This window comes from Tamandua tetradactyla, chromosome 3, assembly GCF_023851605.1.
Source record: "Tamandua tetradactyla isolate mTamTet1 chromosome 3, mTamTet1.pri, whole genome shotgun sequence".
NCBI lineage: Eukaryota > Metazoa > Chordata > Mammalia > Pilosa > Myrmecophagidae > Tamandua > Tamandua tetradactyla.
In genome coordinates this window covers 38006800-38031970 of record NC_135329.1, presented here as the reverse complement: position 1 = coordinate 38031970, position 25171 = coordinate 38006800, and the positions used below count along the sequence as shown (strand labels likewise).

Sequence of the window (25171 nt, the reverse complement as noted above, 5' to 3'; positions counted from 1 at the left end):
CTGAGTCTGAAACTGTGACAAGTCTGGTACTAATTTCATCTTTACCACTTGCTCTCTGCCTGCTCTGTTTCAGACTTCACCATCTCACATTTAGAATATTGTAGTAGATTCCTCTTCTTCTTCTTCTAAAAAGTTATGATGCATTTTATCCTCAACAAGGGGGACATATATGAAAATTTACAATGATTGCCAGTGTTAATGCTTATCTTACCATGGGTTTCCCTCCAAAAGCAGAACCTAACACAAAGGCTTGCAACTTATATTTACAAATATAAGTTTGAGTAATATTCCATAGTATGTACATACTACATTTTGTCTACCCGTTCATCTGTTGATGGACATGTGGGTTGTTTCTACCTTTTGCCTATTGTGAATAATTCTCTATGAATACTAGTATACAAATATCGTTTCATGACCCTCCTTTCAATTATTTTGGGTATTTACCTAGAAGTAGGATTTCTGGGTCATATAGTAAATAGTCCTATGCTTAATTTTTTGAGGAACCACAGTTTTTCCACAGGGTCTGCACCATTTAATATTCCCATCAATAATACATAAGGGTTTCTATTTTTCTGCATCCTTACCAGCATTGGTATTTTCCATTTTTGTTAATATTAGTCATTCTAGTAGAAGTGAAGTAGTATCTGACGTGGCTTTGGTTTGCATTCCCCTAATGGATAATGAAACTGAGAATTTTTAATATATTTATTAGTCTTTTATGTATCTCCTTTGGAGAAATGTCTATACAAGTCCTTTACATTTTTAAATCAGATTGTTTTCCTTGGTTTTCTTTTCTGTGACAGGTTTTTTTTTCTTTTAGAAAACAAATCAATACCAAAATACTCTCACCTTTTGTCTTTTTTTCCCCCACAGGTAGGCATCATTCATATGCAACTTAAAGCAAATGAAATAAAATTCATTTCATAGCAAATGAATCAAGATTATGAACGTGGTTTCTTTACTCTATGATTTAATATGTAGCAGCATAATCTCAATTTATATAGCAGTACATTTAAAAAATCAGTATTATAACCCAGACTAATCATGCATAATAATCAGGGTTGAATACAAAATATTTAAATAATTTCCTATTTAAAATTTAAAAGTCTCTCAAAATGCAGGGGAAAAAAAAACAATTACCCTAAACACTTTCCTTTTAAAGTCAAGCTGGGACTGTTGGTAAATATTTTTATTTAAATAATTTGTTGTACATATAGCTCAGTAGGAAACTCATTATATAAGGCAAAAGTTTTGATAGCAGAACATGTAAGTGGAAATTATTGATAGGAGAGCTGGGCATTTTAACGCAAAATTTTTTCAAGGCTTACATTCCAAATCCTACTGGTTTATTTCTAATGTGCAATTTTATTACTTGCTGTCATTTAATTAGTTAATTATTAAGATGAATTTGTACTGTGTATATGTATTGTGTTTAAACATTTAAAAAGACTATATTTTATATTGGTAAAAATGCATGATTTTAAAAGAAATTCATAAGTAAAATTTAAATGGAAAAATTCGAATAATAGTTTTTTATCTGTATATAACTATATATGTATATATTGAGAGAGAGAGAGAGAGAGGTGCATAGGATCCAAAATATTCAGAGTTATTTCTTTTTTACATACAAACACATACACATGTATTTCCCCTTTGGAATTACTGACAATAGATTGTCTATCCTCACACAACACACATACAAAATGGTGCAAATTCTGTAGAACTTCACATTTTAATGAATTTTCAAATAAACCACCAGTAAATAAAGAAGGCAATTTCTTATGGAGAAATAACATAGTATCACCAGCTTTTACCTTCTGGAGAAAACTTTTATTCTATTTAATATTTTAAGATAGGAAATTGTTGAAAGGGAAGAGTATTTTTTTCAGAATGCTTATATACATCTTTAGAGAAAAAAACATGTGATTTGGAAAATATTATTTAAAAGACAGTATTCTTTACATGAGAGGTATATTTAGAGCATTTCTAACATTGTGTAGCATCATCCCGAAATCGTATGGTATTAGTAAGCTTTAGATTTAGGAAAGGAGACCTGAGTTGAGAAAGATGCAAAATTTACAAAAGATGTAAAATATATGAAAATATAGCACAATACCTAATTCATGAAGGAAGAACAAGAGAAATTTCCAGAATCATCAAGACAGGACCACTAAATTGATATTTATGTTACTCAATTACTCAAAATACTCAATTCATATTCATATCACAGAACTGTTTTCCAATAAATGTGGATAGAATGTGCATTATTAATTCAAACAATAAAACGTGAGGAGACAGGCATTTGCCAGGTTGTTTGGCTCCAACCTTTGGCAGAGCTAGAATGCCTATGAACTATAGAGAGGTGGGAAGGGAAGACCCTACCTTGTCTGGATCCGTTGTGGTGATCACCCACACACAGTGCGCGTTGTCTTCATACTGAACTGGGTAATTGGGGGAAGTGATGATGCCACTGGGTCCACGCAGATTTGAGCCACATGTTCTAGCTAGAAATATACAGAAACATAGTGCTTTCCTTGAGAATTTCATCGGTGTGGTAAAGACATAGTATTAACCTAGACTCCTCCTACATGCTGATATTTTACTCTCCAATGAGTCCATTTTTAGGAACATGTTCTCAAAGAGGATGAAGAAACTCACTGTGAAATTTTCCAAAAGCACTCTAATAGTAACAATGTTCATTAGAAAACCTTAGAAGAAAAATGATCAATATGAGTTATAAATTATTTGTGTTGGGCTGAGCTAGGGTAGCTCAGTGGCAGAATTCTCGCCTGCCATGTGGGAGACCCGGGTTCGATTCCCGGTACCTACTCATGCCAAATATATATATATATATATATGTTGTATTTTAATTAGTAGTTGATATAAGCAAAATATAATGTTACTTAATAAATATTTATTCATTTAAATTTGAATCAATATAATTAAATCACCATTCTAAGTATTCTGAAGTTTGAAAAATACATCTGAAGGGTCTGTGCAGCAGGCTACTAAGTTGCTACATTCCCTTTTACAATTTGGAATCATCTGACATTAGCTCAGTTGCCACGCTGATGGAAAAGTTCACTAAATCTGACACCCTGTCAGTGAGTTTGTATTCCAGCTTCCTTCTTTGATGCTTAAATCCTAACTTGATTTATTAATCTGGTTACCAGCCCTCCATGAAATTCATCTTACCTATTGCTCAGGGAAATATAATTTATAGTGATTATATAGATTTTAGTGAGATAACTAATTGTAAAATATTTATAGAAATCGAACAAATATTCCACATTTTCAAGAATATGCAGTTTTGAACTTCACATAAAGCAAGTAATGGATCCCATTCCTTCAGAGAGATTCCTCACGGAAAGTTGTCAAATTAATTCAGAAAAGGATTTTTCTCTTTATTTCTTTAGAAATATACATCTATTTTTTTGCAAAATGTTAAAAATAAATTTAAAATTTTGATAGATGTATTCTTACCCATACTATTTTATCAAGCTATTCAAACAACCAGCTGAAATGCAGTATATGGTTTATAATTCAGGGCAGGGAGCTTTGTCTGTTTTTTTTTTCCCCACTTATATATCCTCAACAACTAGAACCATTCCTGGCACTCGAATGTTTCCTCAATAAATATTTGTTGCAATTTTTGAATAGGAATAGCAACCATAAATAATATGATCAAAATTTCTTCAATTAATTATAATTCTCCTATTTAGAAAATGGTTGAAATCTTTGGCTAGTATCTCAGTCCTGTCCCTTTAAATCATCTTCACCCTAATCATCTGCTTCATCATCTGATGATTCTTACCTTCATCACATAAAATATGATTCATAGTTACTGCTTTCTTGTATCATATACAATCATTAAGTTTGTTTTTTCACTGGCAACTACTAACTTTCAATCATTTATATGTAGAGCCTTTATCAATTGATAATGTAGGTCTTGAATTATCATGCTTTTTTTTTTACCAACTAATAATGAGATCCACATATAGGTTGAGTTCAGACTACACATTGTCTTGAGTTTTCCTGCCCAAGTCTATTATTTGGAATTTCATTTTTGATCTGCAATTTTGTGGTAGGACATATTATTTTAGCCTTTGCTTTTCTCTAAATTTTAGAGTAAAGATATTAGAGCTAAGCCACATTGCTTCCTTACTCACACTCACTATCTCCTTGCTCCTTCATCAGCTTTGGGAATAGGAGGATTAATTTTTTTCATATCTGCTATATGTCAAATAAAAATAAGAACCCTACTCTTGTGAAGAAGGGCTACAGAAGCAAACAGAACAGTCCTGAGATAAAAGATGACACAGGACTGAGTGTTCCATTGAATTGTACACATTAGGTAACTGCCAATACGAAAAGGGTTCCTATACAGACGCCAAGGAGCTATGGGAATTATCAGTTAGGATGCTTCTGCTGACCTACATTAGACATACCAGTCATAATGGTGAGGGAAAAGCCAGAATATGAGCTAGTGAAGAATGGACGGGTGGTGAGGCCATGCGTGAAGGCTCCTCTGAAGAAGGAGAACGGTTGGAATGAGTTTATCTATAAATATCTCCTTTGCCTTGCCAGCTATTTTTGTACCATAATTTACATAAACTCAACTATGGTTTGGGAGTTCATAAAATGAAGCCATTTAATCTGACTCAGAAGGTTTAGAAATCCAATGCTGCATCACCTTGCCTATATCTTTCTATTCATGGATTTTTTGCCAGTTCCTCCTTCCATCAAAGCTACGAACAAATCACATAGCTTCTCAGACAATGTAACAGCGCTAAGCAGGTTTTTATAGGAAGAGTTAAATATGTTCTTAGAACTGAATTTTATATATGCATATTTGCAATATGAAAATTGAATACCGCTTTCAGCTTCTGCTAAGGTATCCTTTGTTAGGATATTCTTCAAAATACACTACTAGTACAGAGAAAGGCACATTTAAATCCTTAATAAATGTCTTTTCATCATAACCATAATCTAATGTACAATGTTACTTATTTGACTGTTCTAAGCTCGTAAAAATAAAATTTCACTTATCTCCTATATGCCTGCAGCTTGAAATTAGAATTCAGGAAATAATAAATTGAAAATGTAATTTACCAAGATGGAAAGTGGACTGGGAGAAAAAAATTAACCATTTTTTAATGCAATATATGCCATTTATTTATTTAATCTATTTATATTGATTATTTAAATGTATTTGTTTCGCACAGTTCATCTCATTAAATTTGAAGTGATATTTGTTTATTTAAATTCAGTTCCAGGAATCTTTGCTATTCTAGAGTAATGATTCAATTTATCAAATTATTTGAAGAAGGAATATTCTAATTGACTAAATTTGATAGGACATAGAGACATATCTGATGCTTTCTTTAAAAGAAATAAAACATTGTATTGGTTAGTCTATTCATGCTATGTTTTTGGGAGAAAGGATTTTTATTAACCTAAGGTTTTATACTCTAATATACAGATCATCAACCAAAAAGGAGATAGCATGTCATAAAGTTTATAAGTTTGCTTTTCTTAATCAGATCTGAATTCCAGTTCAAGGTAAATAGCTACCTAATCTTGAACAAATTACCAAGTCATTTAAGGATCTTGATTTATTCAGTTAGTATAATAACCATAACCATATCATATGCACTGCTGAGAGGATTAAAGGAAAGAAAGTAAGTAAAGCATTTCACACATTTACATTGCAGCATATGCAATTATCAATTAAGGAAATATGTATTTAATGCTTATAATGAGTGAGCACAGTTTTAGGCATTGGGGATTTAGTAGAGAGTGAAAAAGCAAGTCCCTTGCATTCATCAGGCAATCAACAAGTAAACACATCAACCTATAATGTGAGGAGGAGATAGCAGCTTAGAGGAAAATCACAGTGAGTGTTTAGAGAGTGTCTGAAATGGAGCTTGCCATAGAAGGTGGTGGTTATGGAAGGCTTTTGATGATACTACATTTGATGAAAGATGCAAGCTGGAAAACTAGGTGGATACCTAGAGGAAGAGTTTTCCAGGTAGAAGGACACAAATGCAAAGTCGTAAGTCAGAAAGTCCCTTGTTTCATGTTCTAGGAACATAATTAGCATTCAATAAACATTAGTTTTTAAGATTATTTTATGTGAATAGAAATTGAGGCTAGTATAAAAATACCAAGTTTTACTATGGTCAATGGCTTTTAATTAAAAAAATTTAAAAAAGGAAAAAAGCATTTTTTTTCTCACTAGCAACTGATGAGTATAAAGCTTCAGGATTCTAGAAGCAAAGGCAGAAATTTTCTAAACACTCACTGGAATTGAAATAAAAGTTAAGTTGTGTGTATTTCATTTCTTTAAATGTCTGAGACAACAGCTACCTGGTAAAATAATCAGTGCATGAAAGATAGTTAGAAAATTGCCTCTGGTCTTTTAATCTGGTAGAATTAACTGAGTCAATATCCAGATATAAATGTATCTGTTCATTGCTATTTGAAAAGTAGTTTCTGTATGGATAGAAAACATGGGTAGAAAAGAATGAGCTTTGAAATATCTTGTAAATGACAAGTTAATAAATTAAAGGTACTTCTTAGCTAACCTAATCCGGAGTCCTGAGATAATAATAACTTTATTCTGTGACCTTTGTTGGCTCTAATTAGCTTCTGTGTAACCAAAGTTATAATGGCAAATAATACTTTGCTTTTCATATATGTCCTTTTAACTCAGAGAGCAACTAAAATTATTAATTCCACAGACCAAAGTGCATTAGCAGTAAAAAAAAAAATTATCTACGTAAATTCAAGTACATATTTATGGAATGAAATGCCAACCTGGATGCTTAAGAAATATAATTATATTTTCTCCTCTTTTCTGTTTGCTTACTTTAGAAGTCTAATGTCAGTTAAATATTCATACAGTTTTAAACAGTTCATAAGGTTTCACTCTGTGAAAAGGAATAATAGTTGTTTTCCTATCCCTCAATGAAGTTAGCACAATATAAAACAAAATCACCTGTATAATTACTGAGCTATGACAACTGTTTATCTGTCTGGTAATAGGCAGAAGAGGTAATGTTCCCTAGTTCTTAAAGCTAATTAGCTAATATAAGTATTGGCTAAGGACACCAGTGTCCAGATGTGAAAGATTGCTTCTGACTCACTGCAATTTATCAAACACTTCGATCAGATATTCCTTTTGTAGAGAAGGCATGATAACAACTTAAGAGTTAGAGACCCTTCATAAAGATGAGAACGTTGAGAAATCAGACATTCCTTAATTCACAGATCTGAAATATCTTTATGTTTATTATATGCACAGTGTTCAGACCAGAGGTATTTTATATATTGACAGATGATCCAATTTAGAATATGTGGCTGGGTTTACCAATATAAGTGATCTTTTGAAGATGAATTGAGGAAACCCTAATTCACTTTAAAACTTCACTTAAAAGTGAAGTAAGGAAACCTAAACCATGATGTATTCTGTTCTTGAATACTATTTATTCTGGTGAAAAGCACAGAGAGGAAAATGAACATGAAATTGCATTTATTGTAGGGAATCTATCAATAGCTAAGTAGGGATTCCAATAGGCAGCTTGGTGGCGCTTTGAAATGCTGTTTCATGGTGTCTAACTTACCCTACATTTTAGTATCTAAAATTATCTCTTTGTTGAAATAGTATAAAGGCTTCACTTTCGAAAAAAAATTTTTTCAGCTCGTCACCAATCAGTTATCAAAAGTAAATGCAGACACCATTTTAAAGGAGGAAATGATGATATACTCAAGATTCCTAAAAGTTACCAACTTGAGAAAGTCATGGATTTCAATTGAAGAAAGTGTGGTCTACAGTAAATGTTGCCATAGCTTAGTTATGACCCACTAAGCTCATTTGTCACCTTCACACCTACAAAGGTGTTGGTTGCTTACCACAGTTAGGAGGAAAAGTAGGACTGTGGCCTGAACTAAATATCTAGAGTCATACTGCCAACTTGGTAGCTACTAGCCACATGTGGTATTGGACATTGAGAAATATGGCTTATCCAAACTGAGATGTACTGTGTTAAATGTACGCTGGATTTCCAAGATTTAGCATCCCACAGAAAGAATGTAAACAATCTCATTATAATTTCATATTGGCTATGATAATATTTTCCATATATTAAATAAAATAAATTATTAAAATTAATTTCATTTGTATCATTTTACCTTTTTTATACATTGTTACTGGATATATTTAAATTGCCTGTGTAGCTTGTATTTTGTTTCTACACTAGACCTTCCCTAAAGCAATCCCTCCATAGGATCAGCATACAGCTTCAGTAAGGCATTTGGCCCTTCATTGTGAAAGTACTGCGTAGCATTTGTACACTGGTGCTTTATTTAAAAGTTTTGGTTCTTCTGACCTTACAGAGTTATGGTATATGAGAATAGGACCACCCAGAGTGACTTTAACCTCACACAGGATGATGATTTTTGATGGTTGTGTGTGTCAAATTGGCTAGGGAAAATTGCATTCCCCAAATTCCCTTTCTCCTCAAGTGGACTTCTAACAGAGTAGACAACAAGAAATATGTGGAATATACATCCAGTTATTCAATCAAACACTAATTGGAGTGTTTCTGTGAAGGGATTTTGCAGATGTGATTAAAGTCCTTAATAAATTGGCCTTTAATTAGGGAGATTACCATGTATGAAACTGACTTAATCAGTTGGAGGGAAGGTGGGGATTATCCTTGGTGGACATGATACAATCAGCTGGAGAGCCTTAACAGAGAGCTTAGACCTTTCCTGTAAAAAGAGGGAGACTCTTGCTCATGGGCATCAGTTCTGACCTGTGCCCATGAGGGTCTAATGTGATCGTGATTTTCACTTCCTGACTGCCTGCCTGCAAACTTCAGACTTCTGTAGCCAGCTACCACAATCGTGTAAGCCAATACCTTGTAATAAATCCAAACATACATCTCCATCTTCATGCTAGTTCTGCATCTCTGGTTGAACACTAACTCATTTAGATTTTGGCATCTGAAAGTGGGGTGTTGACATATCGAATCTGAGAGGGGCTTTATAACAATAGTGGGTGGAGGCTGGAAGAATTCTGAGGCATACTAGGAAAAGGCTAAATTGCCTTGATGAGGTTGCTGGTAGAAATCTGGATTTTAAGGATATTAACTGATGAGGGTTCAGAAGGAAGTGAGGGGCATGCCATTGGAAACTGAAAGGAGGAATTCCTTGCTATATAATAGCAGAAAGTTTAGTAACATTGCATCCTCTAGTTAGGTGGAAAGCAGAACTTTTAAGTGACAAATTTAGGTATATATACCTAAAGAGATTTCCAAGCAAAATACTGAAGATGCTACTTGGTTTTTCTCTTGCTACTTATCATAAAACGTGAGGAGAGACAAATCAACAGAGGAATTACTTAACAAAAAAGGAACAAGGACTGGATGATTTTTGAAATTTCTCAGCCTCTCCAGATAGCAAGAGATGTTAAAAATTAGAACAGACTACCAAAAATGTGACATAGAGGAAAGGGCTGAGTGTAATTGTATAATCTTTCGCTAAAACCTCAGAAAAGGGACCCTTTGAAAATCTGTGAGGATTTGGCTCTCTGATCTTCTCAATCAAATCAGAAGACCTCAAAGAAGCTTAAGTAAGAACATTGGCTCTCAGGCATATCAACAGAAGTTCAAGATAAAAAAGGATTATCTCATAAATGTGGTGGGTGTTGCTTTTGCATGATGGAGTAAATGTCAGTGAAATACTCAGAAGTTTCTTGAGAAGATTATACCAGCAGAAACACTGCTATCTTGTATTAGAATGGTACAAAATGAAAAGAGGCTATCAGATGTCTAAAATTCCATGACAGGAAGCAGGCTGATAAAATCACTCATCTACAAATACACACTAAGTTCCAAGAAAAAGGAAGCATAGAACCGGTAACTCAGGGTGTGGAGCCCAAAGCCAATGGGATTCTTTCTCAGGGCTCATCAAGAAAGATCCAGAATTTTCCCAGCTGGATTGATAAATATTATGGACAGTTATTCCTTACTACCTTTCATTCTACCAATTTTTGAACCAATATGTATAAAACTGTTATCAAATGCCAGTCCCACATTTAGATGCTAGCAGGTTTGGGGCAAATAACTTGTCTTTTTAGTTTTACACATCCAAATATGGAGAAGAATTGAGTCCTAGGGACTGTACTTAATAGCTTACACCCAGAGCCTACTATTCACTTGATTTAAAAGATTCAGATGATGCAATGCAGGATTTTGTAAAGATGACATATTGGGATGAGACACTTTGGAACCCTGGAAGAGGATGAGGGTATTTTATATGTGAGAAGTCTCTGAAACATTGGTAACCAGTGGCAAATTGCTAAGTTAGCTCTCCAAGATTTCTGTACAATCTTCTTCCTTAGAATCTGAGTGGGATCTGTGAATACAATACCTTTATTAGGTTATGTTACATGACAATGATGTTGTCTTATAGAAGACTCTATCTAGCAGATGAAAGGAGGACGATTTCTTGCTGGATTTCAAGAAATAGCTTCTCTGTTTTTCAAATCAATGCTGCTTAGATATGAGTACAGGGTACAGAAAGGAATGGGTTGTTGAGATGGAGGACAGATTTCATATTTACACATTATATGCTAATCCATATTCCTTATAAATGAAACATCCAACCGTAGAAATAAACTGATACAAAATTCCTATGGAATTCAGAAAGACTTGAATGACTGTATCCCGTCTGTGCCCACTCCTCTCATAGAAACCTGCCACTGACATAAGGAAGCTTCAATCAATGGGAGGTTTTAATCAGATTCATGCTGTCGTTCCTTTTTTACAGAAGTATACCCCCTTGGCAGAGATTGCTTTTCGTCCCTTCATATCTACCCTCCCTTTCTTCCAGAGAAATATAATTGTTTGCTATATATCTGTCTTTCTAAAGAAAAGCCAACTCTCTTTTGAAATCTCACAGCAAATTAAGGTTATCTGCCTACATTTTGACCAATAAGATTGAGTGAAAACACATGTGTCAGTTTCTGGATCCCTCCCTTATGATACAGAAGTAAAAGTGTTCTTGGCCATGATCCCACAGCACTCCTCTTACCTCTGCAGATGGGCCGATGGTCACTCCAAGCAGCAAGTGTCTCAGTGACCCTCTGACAGGTGATGCTTTTGGAGCCCTGGAGCACATAATTGTCCTCACAGGAGAACTGGACATTTGCACCAACCCTAATCAATTGCAGAACAAAAATAAACTAAATTATTCATTGAAGTGTTCTTTTAAAACAATCAATACTGACTGCTACTGTGTTATGCAATCAAAATGATATTAACATCAGACAATCTATTTAGAGATTATTTGTACATACAAATATATAATTTAGCAAAGGATGAGGCATCAAAAAATCTGGGTTCAGATTTCTGTTCTACCACCTTCGTGGCTAAATTAGCATATGAAACTGACCTTCTAATCTTTAAAATAAAGTTAACAATAAAGGTAACCTTAGCGAGTCTTGAGGCACAAATGAGAAAAAGTATGTGAAAGAATTTTGAACACTACAAATAAACCAAATTTGGATGTCATTTCATGTGAGTAAATATTGTACAAAAGCAAGGGTTGAAAAAGTCCAGGTTAAGCAAATGTCTCAGTAAAGAATCTATGTTACTCTCGCAAAGATTAATCATATTCAAAAGAAGGCCAGTGATATTATATTTTAGAAATACATCTTTCAGGAAAAAAAATCATCTGTTTTTTTTTTTTAAAAAGCAATCCATACAGTCTAGAGGTAAATGAAGAATTGCTTTGGCTCCAGAGCTGCATCTGAGAACATGAAGCTTTAAGGTTGTAAGCATTAACAAAACGCAGTTGCAGAATAACAATTTGACAGGTGCGTAAGAAAATGTGAGAGGAAGAAATCAGGTTTGAACTCACCCAATTACTTCTCCTGGGCCTGATGTCTAGCACTGAGTTGAGAGTAGTGTTATTTTACTATCTGACAAGCCTATTGTTATAAGAAGAAATTCTACTTGTGTTTTCCATTTGACAAACCCCAGAGGTTCTTGTTAAGGAAATAGAAGTGAAAGAGAGAGGTTCTGGGCTGGGTATGGGTATACTTAATAATAGATAAAAGACAGAAGACAAAACAACAAATGCTTTCCTGCTAACTAAAACAAGTGTTTATCTACAATGCTGGAGTGAATTTCATTAAAGTAACATTAGATCAAAATTTCCCACATGGTCTTCAGTGTGACATTAACTTTGGGGATGATAGTAAGTGTCCTGCAAAAGTTGTCAAATCAAGATCAAGTCAATTTGGAAATTTTAAACAAAATGAAGCATCTTTCTTTACTGAGCATTTTCCAAGTTAATTTGGAAAATTTTAGGTTAAACAAAATTAAGTATCTTTCAGTTTACTATAATTTAATGTATAAAAATTTATTGTGACTTCGAGAGACAATAGAATATGTGGAATTTTCCAATTTATCTGTCTGAAAAGCCCCTCTTCACCAAGTATATCAGGCAACTAGAGTTCTATGGAACCCATTTTGAGAAACACTGCATTTTTGATGAATTTGAATGTCCAAAAGTATAAAGACTAAAATCTAGACATGATTACCATTTTCATTGATTGATTTATCATAAATTTATTCATATTTATTTATCTATAATTTTTAGATATGTCCCTCCATAATTTCTGTTCATGGGTCTTTGTTTAAACCTCAGGAGCCACACTGAATAAATAAAATAAATCTAAACATGTTATTTTGAAAATGACCATTATACCTGTTTTCCAAGCCCCAATCTTTAGTTCCTTTTCTTTTACTTAATTTGTCAGAATTTTTGTGTTTTCATCATTCTTTCAGTACATTTCATAGAACATCTACCATTCTTGCAAACTATTGTATGTATCAAGGATGTAAAAGTGAATAAAAAAAAAAAAAGCCTCCAATCTCATGAAGATAACATTCTAGTCAATGGGAAAAAATAAACAAGTAAATAAATCGGAGAAGAAGAAAATGAAAGAGTCATAAGTGCTTTGAAAGAAATGAAATTATATGATAGTAAATGGGTAGAGAGAATTGGAATTTGAGAATGTGTCCACATTTTTATGACCCTCTTAAAACGAGGTACTCATATCCTATATAATATTTCATTCTTACAACCCATTTAAAATGAGGTACTCATATCTTATATAATATTCCAGGTGTGGTCAAGCAGAAAGGAAGAAAAGTGGATTTATTGCTTCCATTTGGCAATCACTATTTTTGAATTACAACAGCCTATCACTCATTAGTATCTCATTTCACTCCAATCCAATAAAACTGCAAGTTTTTTCACGCATGATATCAATGTTCTTCTAGATATCTTGGGTATTCTGTTTTGACAAATACAATTTGGAAATATGTATCAAGAACTTTAACCAAACAATTGCTCTTTGACTAATTGAACTCATACCTGCAATATTATCCTAAACACATTTTATTTCTGTATTTCAATAATTGTGTTACCTTTCTTATTCTTAGTTTCATTAGCTTTATACTTTATTAATTATTCTTAGTTTCATTCGTTTATACTTTGTAAAAATTCTACTATTAGATTGCCTCTTCACTTCCACTCAATGAGGTAGCTATGGGTCCTCTCTCTGCTTTCTATTACAGTTCATGCACTTGTCAAATTTCAATAAGACAGAAATTAAAGAAACCTATTCTAACACAGAGTGGAGAATTCTTATTAATACACCCAATCATCATTGATCATCACAAATAATCTACTCCAGATTAATCTCTTATTAGGAGACATCTCCCTTCTTCAGCACATTTAGAGTACAAGGTAGAACTCATTCTTTAATTATTGTCATGAAGCTTTTTGACTGTTATGAAGCTTTTGGAACTGGAAACTGATAAAATAATGAAATTTCTTGAATTTCAAAGCATTAAAGTTATTAACAAAAGCAACTTTTTAGTTTGATTGCAGGATATAAAACAGAGCCACTAAGGTATATATACCCATTCTAAGAAGGTACAATGAGGAATAATACTCTAATGAATCAAGTCAAGGTTGAAACAATTTATTCAATCTTTGGTTTGGTTTTATCTAGGACATGGATTAACTCAATTTAAAATCCATGTGCTCTTTCAACTCCATTTTCATAATAAAATTTCAGTGATTTGTAATTACTATGTTTGAAATTATATAATATTAGACATAATATCAAATCACCTAACTTGATTTTCTGGAAGGTACTCAGAAAAAAATTCTAGGGAAAAAATTGTGCCTTTCAGTTGGTGAATAAATTTGCAAATATTTTAGAACAATTATTTTATACAATTTTAACAATTATTACTAGTTGGAAATGGCTAAAAAGATTACATACAAGATCAAGAATATAGTGTATACATAAAAACCACTCAAGTAGCAAAACTTAAATTAAACAGTTAAAGCAATATAATTTTCCCTTTAAATAGAATAGGGAAAAGTACATTTTCCATTTTTTTCAATATTTATCACTTCTGAAAAGTTCATTACAAATTTGAATTCTAAAGACATTTCATTCATCACCTTTTACCTCACTTTACCTACCTTAATTTAAAGAGTCTTTATGATTCCTAAATATGGTTTGCCTAGAGAATGGATATTTGTGGATTTATTGAAGAGTGACCCCATGACTATTTCTGAAACAGCATGAAGTTATTTAAAACTAAACTAGAGCCCAAAATAGAATGTGGATTGATTTAGCTGTGATGTCACTCATCGGCCTAAGCAAAAAGATGTGTGCTGCCTCTTCCATCAACCCATGTGTCTAATTTCAAACCACTCCAGACTGTTCAGTTCTATTTATGCAACCAATTTTCCCATTTAGAATTTTCAAATTGTGTGTGTGTGTGTGTGTGTGTGTGTGTGTATTTGCCTCTATAGTTATGGGTGTATGTGTATACGCAATGCAAAATTAAAGATTCATAAAGGAAAATGGATAGATTTTATTTTAGGCACCAAAGGTGAACATTTAAAAATTTGCCTCTCTAAAAAAGTAAATGGAGAAACACATGAAATTATACTGATTTTACACTCAACCAAAAGAACACACAAAAATTTGAGCCAATTTTTTCTTTAGAACTAAAGACAAGTCATATTTGTCAAGCCATAATTGTCCTGGTAAAATGAAAATAGATGAAATAGCAGAAAGATAGGCGATCACAATTTCCCTCAAGATTGTAAATTTTGCGTAGCTGAACTATTATCTGGAGGAGAACAAGGGGCATGTGGGATGATGACATATGGAGTTTTAAAGGATGTCATGTGTATGTGAGTACACATACTTGTGATGTTTTTCTTCTGTTTTACCTACACTTTGAAAACATTTGATTGGGGTGGCACAAGTTAAAATTACAGGCTTCTAAAATCAGAAAGTGTAATTCAGGTGCAAGCTAAGAAATATTTTTAAAGTGGATGTGATGGGACATTTTTTCCCCATTCCTTAGAATTCACTAGAAAATAAAACCAAAATCAAAACAAACAAGCAAAACTCCATATTGGAGCAGTTAAGACAAATGTGGAAAGGAAGTAGAGATGTGAGTGAAAGTGGTATGGGTGTTGCGAATATTGAGTGCCCTCGTTTTCCTCACCACACCTTGGACCAAGAGCCAACTTGGTTGAGAAGAGACGGATATGATAGAACTCTCCCTAGTACTATGTATGGGAATTCAAGGGTAAGATAGAACTAGTCCTTATTTCCCAGATAATACTTCATAGAGTAGTTTCTGTGCCACATGGTAAAGCAAGTGTGCAGTGGGAAAGGGGCATCTGAGTGAGAAGTCCCAGTTCCCTAAGGCCCTGGAGTGGCATGTTTGGTTATTCCAAAGTGTTCACACTTCCCGGGATGCCACTTGAGATGAACTGATTGAAAACATCCAACCTGGAATACAACTCCCAGGCAAGATGATGCGTGCACTACACGAGAAGCACCGAGGATGGGACAGGTATCAGAGTGGGTCACACATTTTTCTCGGAAGTTGCTCACATGGAAGAGGGGCACACTTATGAACTAAGTGTGGCTGGAGACCAGCGTAGGACAGAAGGAGAAGATATAGAGGTAGATGGTGACTCCCCACCGTTGTGGTGATGGCCTTTCCAAAGGCACTGTCATTCAGCGTCATAAAGAGGAGAAAAGGGGAAATGAATAATTGTTTTAAAACCTAATTGAGAATTCACTCATTTTAACTCCTTAAGAGTGAATTACTAAAATTGTCTGACTCAGGCAAAATGAGGTTTTTGAAAAAGAAATTAATTACAGTGACAGTAAAAATAGTTACATTTTTATACATTTGTGTTAATGGGTCTCTAATTCAATATCAGTTAGGCATATTCACTTATTCTACAAATAATATTACTCTTCTGATTGCATACAGGTCACTCTCTTACCTTCACCTTTTCTGCTTCTCCCCATGCCCCTCTCCTACTCTTTCTGTTCCATTTTTGTCTCTTCTTTTCTACCTCCTTGATATATAATTCCCTTAAAAAATATTTTCCTCCCATAAATATGGTTATACAGCTTCCTCCCATAAATAGAATTAGTTATACAGTTTCCTTCCATAAATGGAAATAAACAGTTTCTTGAGGAAAGTCAAAAAAAAAAGTGTTGAAAATTGTATTAGGAAGAATGTGAAGGCGTGCTTCTAACTTTAGAAAAAGAGAAATGACATTGGATCCAGGAAAGGAAACGAGAGAAGAAAAACTTTTAGAACACTTCTAATGCTCTTCAAAATTTGTAGAGAATTTAGATTCAAGTCATAATCCTACATAGAAAATATCCCAACTGCCTTGCACAGTGCTTGGTTCATCCTAGGTACTCAAATAAATATTCGTTGAATGAATGAATAAAAGAAAGTCATTTTCCTGAAGCCATATATGCCAATCTAACAGTAAAATAGGATTAAGAAATAATGGTAACATCCAAATCCCTCTACTCTTCACCCTTGTACATCAGTCTTTCTTTTCCTTAACCACAATTGTTTGATGATTATGTTGAGCTTTTTATGCCCAAGTCACAATGCAAGTTATGAGGATGCAATGATGAACCATTAGAGGCAAGAGACATTTTGTCAGATGGGTATGGGCAATGTGCTAAATAAATATAAATTGTTGTGGGAACACCAATAGAAAAACAACTGATTTTGCCTTTAGTGAAGAGGTATGAAAAGGCTACATACAGCAACTGAAATTTGGGGTGGCCTTGCAAGATGATTTTTTAAATAAAATGAGTACATATATTCTCAGACTGAAATGCCACTGTAGCCAAGCCCTGCTGGTATCAAACTTGGTGGTTTATTCAGAGAATGGGGAGTAGCCTAGCTTGTGCAGAATAATATTTTCCAGTTGTTAATCTAAACGCCAGGGAAGGTGTTGCACCACTTCAAGTCTCAGAGTTCCCCATCTCTACCTTTCTTCTTTAATCACAAAGACTTAGGTTTATTTCCTCACTGCCCATCCTCCTACTTTCTCTAGTTTTGAGACACGTGGCTTAGTGCTTTCACTGCTCCACTGCATGTTCGATTTGAGAAATATTAATAGATATCACACAAGTAGCCAGCTGGGAAAAGAGACCACTTAGCAATAGCAGGTTCCAGGAGAGTTACTCCCCAAGGAAATTCATTGTGCTTCATTCACCTTGGAATCTCTTACAGGCTCTAATGCAGTTTATAAGCAGATGATATTGCTGCAGTAAACATTTGTGAAATGAATGGACAGGACAGACCACGAGACAAAAGCATAAATTCAGAGATCATCTTCCCAAATGTACAACGAACCACTGAAGTGGAAGGTTTTAGGGAGCAAAATCCTGATATGGCATGAGGGTAAAATCCCACCTCCAAATCAATCTTGCAAGGGTATCTTTCTGACTATTTGCCTCTACTTCAAAACAAATTGTTTTAGAAAACCTCACCGATTCCTAAAAAGAAAAAAAAAAAAATAGCCATTATACCACTTGGAAAGAAACTTAGATACTTAATTGGTTCATCTCTATTAACTGAAAGTTTGGTTACCAATAAATGAGACCAATAAGGTTATAAAGATAATTTGCAAGTAAAGTGAACATGCAAGTAAACTGACTGTCAGACTGTACAGCTTAAATAGTATTCCAGACAATACCATCATCAAATAGATAAATATGCAGCTGTTCTAGATACTGGAATGCTTTTTATTACCTTTTTTATTACCTTTTTGATTTTCTCACATAATGTGCCATTTCTGGGTCATTTTTCCTTTTATAGTAACAATTTTTAATTCTCCTCAAGCCTTAAGGCAATTTAGCACTGCTAAGAATGTAATAGAAAGTAGATGGCTCTTTCTAGCCTAAGGAAAGAGAAGAAACTAATACTTTATATTATTTTAAAATACTGGATGTTATTAATAGCACAATAAAAATCCCTAACAGTGATCAAAATACAAGGTGTTTCAAGGATGTAAGCAATGATAATGCTTTGAAAGGGTTTTCAAATGACTAGTGATTTTTCATCTAAGACCAGTACTTAAAAGCACTGCATTTAGAAAAATGTGTGAATTTTCCTGTGAAGAAATTTAATTAAAATCTTTCAAGTTTATTATAAGTTCATAGGAACCTGCTATTTACCAAACAAGGGAACTTCATGAAGCAAAGGAGAAAAATCAATCCTCATGTTCATAACCCCCCCTCCCCACCTCCTTATAAAGAGGAGAAAGTCATTTCCACAATATTAAAATAACACATTTCTGTAAGGAACAGGCAAGCAGATAATAGGGATTTGCATGTAGCAGGAATTGGGGGGAATTAGCACTCTCTGAGAGATGGTGACCACTGTGGGTAAAGCTTTCCTGACAGTCCCTTTTCCCATCTCATTTGAATCTTCTGATGAGATCAGAGGCTGAAGACACCTCTTCTCTCCTTTGCTAACAATATTCTAGTGCCCAGAGTATAGCAGTCTCTATGCTTTTTTCTACTTAGGGTGAGAAAACCAAAGGAACCCTTCGGACTCTGGGGCATGAGATGATTTATTGGATCTTCTCTTTCCTATGCAGCCTGAGTGGGAAAAACAAGGAACAGTATGTCAGAATCAGAGGAAAGGAAAGAGGACACCAGGAGAATGTGCTACACCTTGCAGCTCTTGCCTGTGTAGTGTGCATATGCTAGAGTGTAGGACCAAAAACAGCAACAGAAATTTCTTTGTTTTATTTTATGAGCAGGCAAAATCAGTGACAAGATGCTAACAAGGTATGGGAAGCAGGCAAAGGAACAAATAATATTAATCACTTAACACTGTTATAGGCACTCAGCAAGTAAACCCCATGATAACTCAACACCAGAGTTATCTTATCCCCATTTCACAGATCAGAAAAATGAGACTCACAGGGTCACCGGCTCAAGATCATACAATGTATAGATTTAAAATTTCTCTTACCCTGAAACTTATAGCTGGCACCCATGATCGATCTGCCATAATGATGTAAATATACAGAGGCTGATTTAAAAACATTTTCTCCTGAACTTATATCTAAATTTCCAATATGCTGATCTATCCTTCATTCCTCATAACTTCAACTAACTGACTGACAATCACAAAACCCAGGCCTGGAGAGACTTCCTGGAAGATGGCGGCTTAGTAAGACGCGTGGATCTTAGTTTCTTCTCCAGGACACCTACTAGGGGAGTAGAAACGATACAGAAAGCGCCCAAAGCCACAACAGAGATAAAAAAGACAGCGTACCCCATCCTGAAACGGCTGGCTGGCTGAGAGAAGCAGCTCGGGTGAGATCGCCGAGGCGCGCGGGCCTTACCGGGCGGGGTGGCAAGCGGCCGGAGTTACTCCCTTCCCCCTTCCCGGGCCGGCTGGGAGAATTGGAGAGGCGGTCCCCTGAAACAAAGACGGCTGGCGCCCACACCACGCGCAGCCCCCGGACCAACTGAGAGAATTGGATCGGAAACCCCCAGGCCGCGGAGAACGGTGACGGGTGGGGGAGGCCCCTTCCAAACCCGTGACTCCCGGGGAACGTGCACTCTCTTGGGCGGGCCGCTGCCGCTGGCGCCCTCCCGCCACGCTTGTTGCCCAGGGCCGACTAGGAAATTCGGACGGGCTCTTTCCCTGGCTGAGGCGACCAGCAACCCTCCCTGCGTTCGGACCCCGGGCCAGCTCAAGCCGTTTCGGCTAGCGAACCCCCAGGACGGCGAGAGTTTTCCAAAGTTTAAGGTCCCACAGCACCTTTTACTGGTGGGACCCGCAGACAAACGGGTGCCACGAGCGCCACCTACTGGGCAGGATAAGAAAAACAGAACCCAGAGATTTCACAGAAAAATATTACAACCTTGCTGGGTCCAACACCAAGAGAAATCTGAATAAATGCCCAGACGCCAGCAGCAGAAGATAACTGTCCACGCTCAAAAGATTGAGAATATGGCTCAGTCAAAGGAACAAACCAATAGCTCAAATGAGTCACAAGAGCTGAGACAACTAATGCTGAATATACGAACAGAAATGGAAAACCTCTTCAAAAATGAAATCGATAAATTGAGGGAGGACATGAAGAGGACATGGGCTGAACATAAAGAAGAAATAGAAAAACTGAAAAAACAAATTGCAGAACTTATGGAAGTGAAGGATAAAGTAGCAAACATAGAAAAAATAATGGATAGCTACAATGATAGATTTAAAGAGACAGAAGATAGAATTAGTGATTTGGAGGATGGAACATCTGAATTCCAAAAAGAAACAGAAACTATAGGGAAAAGAATGGAAAAATTTGAACAGGGTATCAGGGAACTCAAGGACAATATGAACCGCACAAATATACGTGTTGTGGGTGTCCCAGAAGGAGAAGAGAAGGGAAAAGGAGGAGAAAAACTAATGGAAGAAATTATCACTGAAAATTTCCCAACTCTTATGAAAGACCTAAAATTACAGATCCAAGAAGTGCAGCGCACCCCAAAGAGATTAGACCCAAATAGGCGTTCTCCAAGACACTTACTAGTTAGAATGTCAGAGGTCAAAGAGAAAGAGAAGATCTTGAAAGCAGCAAGAGAAAAACAATCCATTACATACAAGGGAAACCCAATAAGACTATGTGTAGATTTCTCAGCAGAAACCATGGAAGCTAGAAGACAGTGGGATGATATATTTAAAATACTAAAAGAGAAAAACTGCCAACCAAGACTCCTATATCCAGCAAAATTATCCTTCAAAAATGAGGGAGAAATTAAAACATTCTCAGACAAAAAGTCACTGAAAGAATTTGTGACCAAGAGACCAGCTCTGCAAGAAATACTAAAGGGAGCACTAGAGTCAGATACAAAAAGACAGAAGAGAGAGATATGGAAAAGAGTGTAGAAAGAAGGAAAATCAGATATGATATATATAATACAAAAGGCAAAATGTTAGAGGAAAATATTATCCAAACAGTAATAACACTAAATGTCAATGGACTGAATTCCCCAATCAAAAGACATAGATTGGCAGAATGGATTAAAAAACAGGATCCTTCTATATGCTGTCTACAGGAAACACATCTTAGACCCAAAGATAAACATAGGTTGAAAGTGAAAGGTTGGGAAAAGATATTTCATGCAAATAACAACCAGAAAAGAGCAGGAGTGGCTATACTAATATCCAACAAATTAGACTTCAAATGTAAAACAGTTAAAAGAGACAAAGAAGGACACTATATACTAATAAAAGGAACAGTTAAACAAGAAGACATAACAATCATAAATATTTACGCACCGAATCAGAATGCCCCAAAATACGTGAGGAATATACTGCAAACATTGAAAAGGGAAATAGACTCATATACCATAATAGTTGGAGACTTCAACTCACCACTCTCATCAAGGGACAGAACATCTAGACAGAGGATCAACAAAGAAATAGAGAATCTGAATATAACTATAAATGAACTAGACTTAATAGACATTTATAGGACATTACATCCCACAACAGCAGGATACACCTTTTTCTCAAGTGCTCATGGATCATTCTCAAAGATAGACCATATGCTGGGTCACAAAGCAAGTCTTAACAAATTTAAAAAGATTGAAATCTTACACAACACTTTCTCGGACCATAAAGGAATGATGTTGGAAATCAATAATAGGCAGAGTGCCAGAAAATTCACAAATACGTGGAGGCTCAACAACACACTCCTAAACAACGACTGGGTCAAAGAAGAAATTGCAAGGGAAATTAGCAAATACCTCGAGGCGAATGAAAATGAAAACACAACATATCAAAACTTATGGGACGCAGCAAAGGCAGTGCTAAGAGGGAAATTTATTGCTCTAAATGCCTATATCAGAAAAGAAGAAAAGGCAAAAATTCAGGAATTAACTATCCATTTGGAAGAACTGGAGAAAGAACAGCAAGCTAACCCCAAAGCAAGCAAAAGGAAAGAAATAACAAAGATTAGAGCAGAAATAAATGAAATTGAAAACATGAAAACAATAGAGAATATCAATAAGGCCAGAAGTTGGTTCTATGAGAAAATCAATAAGATTGATGGGCCCTTAGCAAGATTGACAAAAAGAAGAAGAGAGAGAATGCAAATAAATAAGATCAGAAATGGAAGAGGAGACATAACTACTGACCTCACAGAAATAAAGGAGGTAATAACAGGATACTATGAACAACTTTACGCTAATAAATACAACAATTTAGAGGAAATGGACGGGTTCCTGGAAAGACATGAACAACCAACTTTGACTCAAGAAGACATAGATGACCTCAACAAACCAATCACAAGTAAAGAAATTGAATTAGTCATTCAAAAGCTTCCTAAAAAGAAAAGTCCAGGACCAGATGGCTTCACATGTGAATTCTACCAAACGTTCCAGAAAGAATTAGTACCAATTCTCTTCAAACTCTTCAAAAAAATTGAAGTGGAGGGAAAACTACCCAATTCATTCTATGAAGCCAACATCACCCTCATACCAAAACCAGGCAAAGATATTACAAAAAAAGAAAACTACAGACCAATCTCTCTAATGAATACAGATGCAAAAATCCTCAATAAAATTCTAGCAAATCGTATCCAACAGCACATTAAAAGAATTATACATCATGACCAAGTAGGATTCATCCCAGGTATGCAAGGATGGTTCAACATAAGAAAATCAATTAATGTAATACACCATATCAACAAATCAAAGCAGAAAAATCACATGATCATCTCAATTGATGCAGAGAAGGCATTCGACAAGATTCAACATCCTTTCCTGTTGAAAACACTTCAAAAGATAGGAATACAAGGGAACTTCCTTAAAATGATAGAGGGAATATATGAAAAACCCACAGCTAATATCATCCTCAATGGGGAAAAATTGAAAACTTTCCCCCTAAGATCAGGAACAAGACAAGGATGTCCACTATCACCACTATTATTCAACATTGTGTTGGAGGTTCTAGCCAGAGCAATTAGACAAGAAAAAGAAATACAAGGCATCAAAATTGGAAAGGAAGAAGTAAAACTATCACTGTTTGCAGACGATATGATACTATACGTCGAAAACCCGGAAAAATCCACAACAAAATTACTAGAGCTAATAAATGAGTACAGCAAAGTAGCAGGTTACAAGATCAACATTCAAAAATCTGTAGCATTTCTATACACTAGTAATGAACAAGCTGAGGGGGAAATCAAGAAACGAATCCCATTTACAATTGCAACTAAAAGAATAAAATACCTAGGAATAAATTTAACTAAAGAGACAAAAAACCTATATAAAGAAAACTACAAAAAACTGCTAAAAGAAATCACAGAAGACCTAAATAGATGGAAGGGCATACCGTGTTCATGGATTGGAAGACTAAATATAGTTAAGATGTCAATCCTACCTAAATTGATTTACAGATTCAATGCAATACCAATCAAAATCCCAACAACTTATTTTTCAGAAATAGAAAAACCAATAAGCAAATTTATCTGGAAGGGCAGGGTGCCTCGAATTGCTAAAAACATCTTGAGGAAAAAAAACGAAGCTGGAGGTCTCGTGCTGCCTGACTTTAAGGCATATTATGAAGCCACAGTGGTCAAAACAGCATGGTATTGGCATAAAGATAGATATATCGACCAATGGAATCGAATAGAGTGCTCAGATATAGACCCTCTCATCTATGGACATTTGATCTTTGATAAGGCAGTCAAGCCAACTCACCTGGGACAGAGCAGTCTCTTCAATAAATGGTGCCTAGAGAACTGGATATCCATATGCAAAAGAATGAAAGAAGACCCATCTCTCACACCCTATACAAAAGTTAACTCAAAATGGATCAAAGATCTAAACATTAGGTCTAAGACCATAAAACAGTTAGAGGAAAATGTTGGGAGATATCTTATGGATCTTACAGCTGGAGGCGGTTTTATGGACCTTAAACCTAAAGCAAGAGCACTGAAGAAGGAAATAAATAAATGGGAACTCCTCAAAATTAAACACTTTTGTGCATCAAAGAACTTCATCAAGAAAGTAGAAAGACAGCCTTCACAATGGGAGACAATATTTGGAAATGATATATCAGATAAAGGTCTAGTATCCAGAATTTATAAAGAGATTGTTCATCTCAACAACAAAAAGACAGCCAACCCAATTACAAAATGGGAAAAAGACTTGAACAGACACCTCTCAGAAGAGGAAATACGGATGGCCAAGAGGCACATGAAGAGATGCTCAATGTCCCTGGCCATTAGAGAAATGCAAATCAAAACCACAATGAGATATCATCTCACACCCACCAGAATGGCCATTATCAACAAAACAGAAAATGACAAGTGCTGGAGAGGATGCGGAGAAAGAGGCACACTTATCCACTGTTGGTGGGAATGTCAAAGGGTGCAACCACTGTGGAAGGCAGTTTGGCGGTTCCTCAAAAAGCTGAATATAGAACTGCCATACGACCCAGCAATACCATTGCTAGGTATCTACTCAAAGGACTTAAGGGCAAAGACACAAACGGACATTTGCACACCAATGTTTATAGCAGCATTATTTACAATTGCAAAGAGATGGAAACAGCCAAAATCTCCATCAACAGAAGAGTGGCTAAACAAACTGTGGTATATACATACGATGGAATATTATGCAGCTTTAAGACAAGATAAACTTATGAACCATGTAATAACATGGATGGACCTAGAGAATATTATGCTGAGTGAATCCAGC

The 25171-nt window shown here is 35.3% G+C and overlaps 1 protein-coding gene across 1 annotated transcript in view; it reads right to left on the bottom strand.

Moving 5' to 3' along the window:
• LOC143675538 (CUB and sushi domain-containing protein 1-like) overlaps positions 1–25171 on the bottom strand; it is a 925048-nt gene that overhangs the window by 150932 nt on the left and 748945 nt on the right. Inside the window, exons 7-8 of the mRNA XM_077151715.1 lie at positions 11101–11225; positions 2383–2504 (exon numbers count right to left, since the gene is read on the bottom strand). Coding sequence (XP_077007830.1) covers positions 2383–2504; positions 11101–11225 — 247 coding nt within the window. The remainder of the gene's footprint in view (positions 1–2382; positions 2505–11100; positions 11226–25171) is intronic.